Raw genomic sequence first — 9,913 nt, forward strand, 5'->3', positions numbered from 1 at the left:
ATTTCCGTTTGAAACCCCAACGCAATGACAAATCTTTGTGGTCCGGATCCGGAGTCGAGGCACAATTATGGTCAGCAAATAAAATGCTCATCAGCTGGCATAAAAGGCACTCAGGCCAAGTACACTGAAGAAAAAGACCAACTTCTAAAATCAAGAATATGCATCTTTAACATTTTGTTCTAAAAATAAGAAAATTTTAAGACCATATTACTAATTTTAAGAATATTAATCTAAAAAGTCAAAGAAAATTATAAATTTAAAAATCATTTTTATTTTATTTATTTTTGGATTTTAATTTCAAGAACATTTATTCTTAAAATAAGAACTTGGTATTGTTTGAAATGTTCTTAAAACCAAGAAGAGTTTTCTTAATTTAAGAGTTTTGTGTTCTCGACACATTTTTTAGACCATAATTCTTAGTATTGAGACCAAAATCTTGATTTTAGAACATTTTTTTTATCAGTGTAGGGAGCAGAAGTTGTTGTTACATCTGGAGGGCAGTATAAATAACTGTGCCGGAGTAGGCACCCAATGCAAAACAAACTAAAATTATACCAAGCAAGTCTGGGAATTTTACGGCCAAGGGCGGCTCCTCAATGCGGTCTGCAATTTTTTGTTACGTATACGCCTAGGTGTGCGACTGCACACTACATTCAAGATACAAGTATGTATATGTGTGCTTGTGCTCTAGGTAATTAATGTTTTTCTGTGGTCCTGGTCCTGCTGAGCATCCTCGTCCTGGTTTTAGCTCGTGCTCCTCATACAGCTCCAACTTCCGTCGGCCAGTGCGAAAATAAGTGAACGTAAAGTTTACGCAAACAGGAAATTGTTATTGCTTTGTCGCCTTAAAAACCACTTACCTTGTAAAATGATAAAACTGAAACATACCCTGCAAAGTTGCTTAAAAGAAATTGAGTATTCCGACAAGTGTTTGACATAATTAAATAATTTGTAGTGCATGAATAATTTCATTGACTTTGAATAACAGATAAAGAAAATAAAAAAGTAATGAAATTTCTTGTGGGCACTAAAATAATTAAATAACATATTCGTAATGTTTAAAAAGTGACAAATTACAAATACATTTACTTGACGCGGATATGTATAAATGTTGGATCATTTATAATTTTTGCTTAACCCAGATCTAACTATAATTTTTTTTTTTCGCTACAGTTCATAATTTATTTTTAATTGTATTTGTATTTTTAATCTTTAACTTAATTTTTATACTTGGTAATTTTTTGTTTGCCGACTGCTTTTAGTCGTGCATAAATAAAATAAATATATTTGATTTAATCATTTTACAATTAATAAAATACTCACATGGTGGAGAAATATAGTTTCTAAATACATTTTGTTGTTTAGCTCAAAAAAATCAAAAGACATTGGTATAATATACCCTATCAGTGTTGAACCAAAGGGCATAAGTAGGCAGTGAGACAGAGAGACTGAAGTGAGTGTCAACATGAGCTTGTAGAATATTAAAGAGCTGTACGAATTTGTAGCCTGGGTCAATGGGTCATTGACTTGCTGATGTGCCACTGTATGTATGTATTGTGTATTTTTTTATGTTTCTGTGTATGTTCGTTTTACTGTAAATGTGTGTGCGAGCGTAATTAAGATCCTATCTCAATGTGTTGAAATCTAGGCCCAAGTCTTTGCCTTCAGTTTGATTGCACGGCTTTTCGGCTTACATTTCCCACAACAACTTAAAGATTGACGTATTTGGCCTTTCAGTAGTCGGAACTTTTATTCGTTCTGTCAATTTTTTTCAATCAACTGAATTGACGGCCTCGTGTTGAGCTATGACAGTCACTTGGGTGTGGCTTTTTTACGCCTGGCAATTTGTGGAACATTTCACGCACTTTGATGTAATTGATGACCACTGTGCCGCAGTACAAGTACAATGTGGGCGTAGGACACTTGGCCATGCCCCACAGTAAGTAATTTAATGCAATGGACATGAAGTCTTCCTCTTTAAGACCGTTCTTATTGTTGTTATTCCTTGGTCAGTTTTAGGTGCTGCCCAGAAGCCTGACATGCACCATTTATATGGCCAACATATTTTAAGCATGTTTATGCGATAGAATCGAAACGACAACACTAGAAGAGACAATGAGATGAAAGAGAAAGAAGAGAAATGAAGAGAGAGTAGGGATGTTAAAAGCAAAGCAGCAGTTGGCGCTTGGCTTTTGTTTACGGAAGTTGATGGCCAAAAAGGTTCATTCACTTGGCGCCAGTTTTGGCTGTCAGTTTTGATCGATTTGAGCTTGACCCTGTCATTTATTAATATTTGCTACCTCTGCCAGCAAGTTATACTATATTAAATAAACGTTGACTGATTTATGCCCCTGCCAAACAACTTAACTCTCTGAATTATACTGCATTAAATCCACAAGACAAAGTCAAACTATGCTTGTTTCAAGCCATGTCTCATTTTCATGGCCTGAACGACTTTTATCAAAGCGTTGATATCGCATAATAGTCATTAATCATTGCAGTTGATTAGTTCTTAGTTTATGGATTAACTATGTGAAAGGGTTCCTTCATTAAGGGGCTTATAAAATGTTGCGTAGATTATGACGTCTGATTTCTATTTTAAAAATGACTCAAAAGTGCAGTTGAATGCACCAAATTTATTGTCAGTTTCAACAACTTTGCACTTTTGATAAATTTTAGCTATTGAAGCGATTTAAAGGTGAAAAATTCAAAATGTTTTATGCAACTTTATAGCTCGTGTGAAATGAATGCAAACGCTTGAATAACCAATTATGTGGTGTGGCAAAAGAAAAACCACTGAGAAAACTTTCAATTTGCTCAGCCAAGTATCGAAATGGGTGGCAATCAAGCGAATGCAAGTAAAATAAAATATAATAAAGCATAAGCCACAATAAGTGGTTCAATAGAGTTCCAAACCGCAAGCGAAACCACAAGAACAAAAAAATAAAATATAAACTGTATAAAAACTTTTCAATTTGGCCACCAAATTTGAGCAATTTTCTCAGCGGCGAATTTTGGCGCTAAGCAAAAAGAGAAAAGTAAGTGTGTGTATGTGTGTATATGTTGAGAGCTGACAAAAAATTGAAATTGCAAACGACAAGAGGGAAATTATGGATTATGCAAAGTTGTTGAAACGCTGACGATATTTTGACAGCTCCCAATGTGATACATAATGCATGCCAATTGAGATGCATTTTTTTTTAGCGCAGCTCGATCAGAATACAGATTAGAAATATTCAATGTTCAATTTATTATACATATATTCAACTTAAATCGATGAATATTGTGGACGAATCATCATTTTTACAGTTTTTAGAGCTCGATATCCCTTCCAGTTGTACCACCAAATGCTCTGTTCATTATGAACTTCTCTATCAAAGTATTTGCCATTGAGGTTACTGCAAAAATATATAGAAATAGATATGAAAATTAAAATATATGAAGAAACACTCATAATAAAATGAATAAAGTTAGAAAACACATGTTAGTTTTGAGAACTTTTCAAGTTATTATTATAAGAATAAATGCTTTTAAATTCTAGTTAACAAACAAAAAAAATTATAAAGATTTTAAAATTTATAATTTTTTATTGTTGTTTTATACATATATTTTGTAATTGGCTTGGTATTCTTATAAATGTTCTTTTTAATATGTTTTTCTTTGAAAAAATGTGCGATTCGAAACTCGCGTTTGTTTTTAAATTAAACTCTAATCATAGCGCCACAGGGCCACTATTGGTATTAAATAAAATATAACATAATTGTAATTTCCTAACAATTTATAATATTTTTGTTATATTAAGAACTGCGATTTTTTTTAGATTATTATTCTTAGTATTAGTAATTTGGTCTTTAAATGGGCTTATTTTAAAAAAAAATATTTAATATTTTCTGGTTTTTAGAAGTTGGTCTTACTTTCGGTGTATGTATACACTTTCCCATTCAAGAAGTGTTTACTTACCTATTTCCGAAAAAGTTGTACCACCAGCCACTTGCATAATATTCGGCACAATTGCCTGTCCCCCAACCATCGTTATCCCGGTCAAAGGTTGTGAATTTGTCGTAGAGATTGTAGCTAAGAGCATTGCCGGCAGTGCCTGAATAGGCTCCAAGTGATTTCAGCATATATTTCTCCTGCTCGCTGCCAATGCGAAAGGTGTCGTACCGGGCATGACGAACCTCACTTTGGAAATCCATCAACTCAATGTACAGCTCATAAGGCCGAGATGTTGTCATGCGATGCAGTTTCTCCAGACCCATAAAGAACTCTCCCTGCAGATTACCAAAACCTTCGCGATATTCAGACCAGTTCCTGTAAAAGTTTTCACTGCCATCGAAACGACGTTGAACCACTGTCCATCCGTTTCCGGCCGTTTGACCATCGCAAAGAACCTCAAATTTTCCAATACCGGCTATACTAATCTCATGAATACTCGTCGAGTTTTCAAATGGAACACAATTAATTGGAAACTCTTGAATTTTCACGGCATTCGTTTGTTTGGCATTGTAAATTTGAAGAAGAATCGAATCGTTCAAACTCGACAATTGGGTTTTCAATGCCTTTACAGCCGCTGTGTTCTCATCAATTTGAGCTTTAAGCAAAGTAATCTGGTCCTCATTGTTGTCATCTTGAGAAGTCTTTTGCTCCAACGCGGTTATTAGATCATCCTTGTACTTGATTTTCTCAATATACAATGCTTCGAGATCCTTGAATATGGAAACATTTACTTTAAGTTCTGTCAACTTCTCTTCTAGCTTCGCAATTTGTTCATCTTTAGATAAGATCACATTGTCACAGTTTTCAATCTTGTTGTTGGTTTTCACTGCGTTCTCAAGGAGAGGTTTTATCGCATTATAACAATAAGAATCGCACTGATCATTCAAGTCCACAATTTCCTACGAAATCAGACATTTACATTTATATAGTTAATAATTGAACACATACAAATTTCTTTGCACAAAACTCACATAATCGTTATCATTTGAACGGGATCGCGCTGTCACTGATACAAAAAGTAGCAGAAATTTAATAAAAATCACGTACTTAAATCTCATGTTGAAAATTCAACTTGCTTCCCGCTGTACGTCTGAAACAAAACTGAAGCTGAGGTTCAAATAGCGGATTCATATAACGAAATGAATTGCCTTCCTTATCAAAAATGTGTGTATATGGCAGTATTCTACATATATGTATGTGTCTTAGCTCGGTGTTTGTATTGCTACACACACAAATGCAATGTCCAAATGTGATTGTAATAATGCTGTTGTGTCAGCGGAATGTTTTCTCGAACAACTCGTCGTCGATCCGACAAACAAACGCCTCAATTTGATAATATTCACATGGCAGTAAAGTTAAGTTCGGGGAAGAACCTGAATAAAAACATTGAATAAACATTTCAACGATTCATGCGTACTTTATTCTAAAAGCTTTGATTTTAATTTTACAGGTTTCAATTAATTTAAATGATAAATTTATAATAGAGTATACTTTGGTCTAATTAACATTTTCACTGATTTCAACGAACCATACCGTCTGAGTGGGTACCACCAAATACCCTTTTTATTGCTCTCTCCGCTTTTTAAGTAATTGCCATTGAGATTACTACAAATGCAAATAAATATAATTATTGTTACACTCTCAGCTAAAATTGTTCTCACCTATTTGCATTTGAATTAAACCACCAACCACTTTCAAAGTAGTTGGCACAATTTCCACTAAACCACTTATCGTTGTCACTATCGTAGGTTGAGAACTTGTCGTAGAGATTGTAACTTAGGGCATCTCCAGCATTGCCGCTATATGTTCCCAAACTCTTTAGCATATATTTCTCCTGTTCGCTGCCAATGAGAAAATTATCGTATCGAGCTTCATATAACTTGTTCTCAAAATCAACAAGCTCAATATACAGTTCATATGGACGTGATATCGTCAAACGATGTATATATTCAAGACCTAGGAAAAACTCTGAATCGTAGAATCCAAAACCGAAGCGATAAGAATTCCAATCCCTATAGAATCCAAGACTTCCGTCAAAACGTCGCTGGATAACAATCCAGCCAAATTCCGATCCACAAGCATCGCAGAGTACCCGAAATGGAGCGATTCCCGGTACATTTATCAGGTTTACACTCTCCCAGCTATCGAAGTCCAAGCAACTAGTCGCTTCATTCTCATCCAAATATTTATAATTAGTACTCAGCAAATTCTTCAAGTTGAGAACTGTAGCTTCTAGAATCGCAATTTGAGCTTTTAATTGTTCTATAAATGCTGTGTGTTTATCCAACAGAGCTTTCTGTGATTGCATCTCGTTATTTACATTAAGATCTGGCTGCTCTAAGACCTCAAATACACTCTCATTAGTTTTGCTGGCAATATTTAGTGTATTAATATTTTTATAGGTTGCATTTAATTCAAGATCACCCAAAATTCCTTGTAAATCTATTATTTTTATGATTTTACGTTCGAATAAATTGTCCAACTGAAAATAATTTCTAATCATTATCATCTGAATGACCTAGGAACTTTTACTCACTGCTTTATCTCCATTCGTCGGTGCTGCACTTACGGCAAAGCATCTTAGAATTAGAATATATACTAAACATTTCATATTTGCAGTCATTTTCTCATGGATTATCTTTTTTCTCCCTGCAATGCGAATGAATTACAAAGTTAAACTAAATAAAAGCTGCAACTTGAACTGTGTATAAAGTTTTCACATCTCTCTTATCCACTTATCAATGCTGTCTTATCAGATATTCATTCATCTACTACTAAATATTTAAGTTACACTTGCACAACATTCATGAGTCACGCGATCTTCTCTATAGTAAATATTTTCAGTCCAGGCAATTAAATAATAATTCTATAGATAAGAGACTTATATATATTGCCTGATTTTATTGCTTTATATATGAATCGGCTTTAGATTCAGTTAATTTAAATATATTAGCTGACAAAAATTAGATAAGAATAGTTTATAAAGTTGTGAATTTAATCGTCAAAATATAGTAAACATATTCCAGTAACTAAAAGCTTTAATTTGAGATTAAAAAATTTAATTAGAAAGTTTAAATGAATCGGCATTTAAATATATTTTTACCTTTGTTTAGTTCAAATTAATTTTAAATTTTCATTTTGTGGCCCTTGAAGTTCTATTGCCAAGTTGCTAGACATTTAAATTTTGAATTAAATTTCAATGTTTATTTAAATTTTTTACTTGGTTATTAGCTCGTGAGTTTTTCACGTGAACGTCTGGTTGTTCAATTTTTAATTATATATAGTTTTTTTATATTATGTGCACCAATACACCCGTAAATACAGAATCAGTAGAGTATATAGATTTCTTTGTTTATATTGCAAATATATATGTATATAGATCGTAAGCCATTTGCCAGCATATTGAGGTGCTAATGTATTTATAAAGCGACTTTGTATTTTTAGTTTGAAAATAGAATAATTGAAAATTGAATACTGAAATGAAATGAAATGAAATTGGCCTTTAATCTGTTCATTTTCAATGCCCGATTTATGAAGTGTGAAGCATTAATTTGATTTCTCATGCATACAAATACATTGGAAAATGAATACGTAAACGGCCCAGATACAAATTGGGTCAAAATATGAACAGTTTACAACGCTTTGAAGTCGCTGTCTGTTGCGGCGCATACACTTTGCCCCAAAATTTAACTTTGAAAATTTTGGGGAATAATATGCAAAGGAAATGCGAAAGGACAAAGGATTTATGGATAAGTTGCTTTAAAGGAATTTAATTAGCTAAACTACAAGAGCAGAATTATGCTGGAAATATTTGAGATACTTGTTAAGCGCCTCAAACTGTTTTCATAATTCAACTGGCAGCTGAGTTTCCTGCATCAATATGGCAATAAATTGGCCATATCTTGCTCCTTCTCTCTCTCTCTCTCTGTCTCTCTCTGTGTGTGTGTACTCCTTACTGTGTCCGGTCTCCGTTGGCTGTCTCGTATATTGGCGCACGTAGCGACTTTTAAGTGGTTTCTGTGCTTGTGCTTGACCTTAAACTTCAGCATCTGCTTTAGGATAAGCTTGTCAGGGGGATTTGCATCCACAGCTGCATATGCAATGAACCTACACTTCCAAAGCAGCCAGAGAAGCCCATTAAAATCTTGAGAGCGGAAAAGCAGCCACTTTTGACATCCTTGCGAGCAGCTGGTGATGCCTTCATCCGTTGTCTGTCCAGGGTTGGGAGCAGCATATGGACAAGTGCATCAGAATGCAGGCGGGATCATCATAATTCCTTTGCTGCCTGCTAATGAAATTCCAAATAATCAATATGCGAGTACACCCTGACCTTCAGACAGAACCAGAACAAGAACAAGAACCAGAGCCAGAGCATGTGCTGATTATCCGGTCTCCCCCTGTCCCAACCTCTATCCATATTTCTATCTGTGTTTCGCAGATTCTGCTTGTTTTTTGATGGCAATATGAAAAACATTCGGCCCTGGCAATCACAATCAACACACGTCGCAAGGCAAAAGAAAAAACTCGTGTGAGAACAACAGACTGGCACTGCAATTGTTGATTTACTTTATTTTTCCACATTTTCCAACACTTGGGCAGCTCAAGGGTTTACGATCTGCTTACCCAGTGAAGCCCCAACCATACACCATTAGACACAAATTGAAGTCTATTTGATGCTCTGAATACACTTTTTATGCTCCTTGCAACACTTGATTTTTTGGATTTAATATCGAAAGCGTAAAGAAACAAGTTAAAGTCTATACTATTACGTACTGTATACTCTATGGTAGTTCTAAATACTCTTTTTGAGTTTATTTAATTTGTATCTCAATTTCTTCCCCACTCTTCAGAACTTTTCAAGCACAAAATTATTGTATACCCCTCCTTTAAAGTTTAAACACTAATTAGAAACAATGGGATTGCTTGGTATTCTCAACTCCAAATGTTTTAATTAATGAACATTATTTAAAATCCCATAAAATTTTTTCAAATTTTAGATCATAGTTAGTGCATACCGAATTCTACGATTCCCCACAAGCTTTGAAGTTCATCTGGAAAAAAAGTCGGAGAAGTTTTCATATTGCACGCTGTGTAGTTCCAGTGTCCAGTGGTCATTTGTGAAGAGAGTTGAGTTTTTTGTTTAGTTTTCATCATATGAGCGAGTACGAATGTGTTGTCTACTTTTTGTAACTTGCTTTTCCCTTGCCAGAGCTTTGTGTATATTTCTTTTTCCATTTTTGCATTTTATTTTGTAAAGTGTTTGGAATTGTCTTTGGGTAGTTGGTTGTTAGCATCTTGTGAATTTCCAAATGGACATTACATCAGGCATGAAAATTGTTGCTCTTGTTGACAATTTTGTTATAGCTGTTGTTGTTGTTGTTTCTGTAGCCATTTGCCATTACTATTTGTAGTTTATTGCTTTGTTTTTCTCTCTGTCACACTTTGGTTTTTTTCTTTGTTTGCTTATTTTCACACTCTCAAATGCAAGTTCATTTTATATCTAAATGTATCTGTATCTGTCACACACGTTCAAAAATACATTTGCAATTCAAACAGAGATAGAGATTGCCATTTAGATAGGAAGTTAGCACAATGCATGACTTATATACAATAATAATAAATAAAATTTGTGATATTAATATGTGTATTTTAATGTATAAATATTTGTATCCATATGCTTTAAGTAAATGAAATAGAACACAGCTTGGGTCTCGAATTTTATTTATTTTTATACGAACTTAAATTCCACTTATCAATCTATATTTCCATGCAAATATTTTAAACTTTTTGTTTGCCAAAGTGACACCTAAATATTTGAAAATATTATTTTGTTTTCCTGTAATTTTTATTTGGACAATTATTAAGACGTTTGCAATGTTTATAACTACGAGAATATTAATAATCTTATTTTACATTC

General features: G+C 33.9%; 3 protein-coding genes across 4 annotated transcripts in view; 1 reads left to right on the top strand and 2 right to left on the bottom strand.

Moving 5' to 3' along the window:
- The window catches only part of LOC117789268 (myoneurin-like), a 30,791-nt gene that overhangs the window by 13,320 nt on the left and 7,558 nt on the right, over positions 1-9,913 (top strand). The window lies entirely within an intron of this gene.
- LOC117789266 (fibrinogen-like protein 1) lies at positions 3,227-5,093 on the bottom strand. The gene is made up of 3 exons (XM_034628379.1): positions 4,968-5,093; positions 3,961-4,895; positions 3,227-3,398 (listed from the first exon to the last, which is right to left on the bottom strand). Exons 1-3 carry the CDS (start codon positions 5,052-5,054, stop codon positions 3,269-3,271), a joined length of 1,152 nt encoding a protein of 383 aa, XP_034484270.1. The 5' UTR covers positions 5,055-5,093; the 3' UTR covers positions 3,227-3,268.
- LOC117789267 (ficolin-1-like) lies at positions 5,452-6,668 on the bottom strand. Its single transcript, XM_034628380.1, has 3 exons — positions 6,533-6,668; positions 5,658-6,478; positions 5,452-5,601 (listed from the first exon to the last, which is right to left on the bottom strand). The coding sequence occupies exons 1-3, from the start codon at positions 6,617-6,619 to the stop codon at positions 5,472-5,474; spliced, it is 1,038 nt and encodes a 345-aa protein (XP_034484271.1). The 5' UTR covers positions 6,620-6,668; the 3' UTR covers positions 5,452-5,471.

This window comes from Drosophila innubila (assembly GCF_004354385.1).
Source record: "Drosophila innubila isolate TH190305 chromosome 3L unlocalized genomic scaffold, UK_Dinn_1.0 0_D_3L, whole genome shotgun sequence".
NCBI lineage: Eukaryota > Metazoa > Arthropoda > Insecta > Diptera > Drosophilidae > Drosophila > Drosophila innubila.

Coding starts and splice junctions, on each gene's coding strand:
- LOC117789266 (XM_034628379.1), bottom strand. CDS start 5,054: ATGAGATTTAAGTACGTGATTTTTATTAAATTTCTGCTACTTTTTGTA. Junction 4,896..4,967: donor GTTCAAATGATAACGATTAT/GTGAGTTTTGTG, acceptor CTGATTTCGTAG/GAAATTGTGGACTTGAATGA. Junction 3,399..3,960: donor TACAACTTTTTCGGAAATAG/GTAAGTAAACAC, acceptor ATATTTTTGCAG/TAACCTCAATGGCAAATACT.
- LOC117789267 (XM_034628380.1), bottom strand. CDS start 6,619: ATGACTGCAAATATGAAATGTTTAGTATATATTCTAATTCTAAGATGC. Junction 6,479..6,532: donor CGACGAATGGAGATAAAGCA/GTGAGTAAAAGT, acceptor AATTATTTTCAG/TTGGACAATTTATTCGAACG. Junction 5,602..5,657: donor TTTAATTCAAATGCAAATAG/GTGAGAACAATT, acceptor TTGCATTTGTAG/TAATCTCAATGGCAATTACT.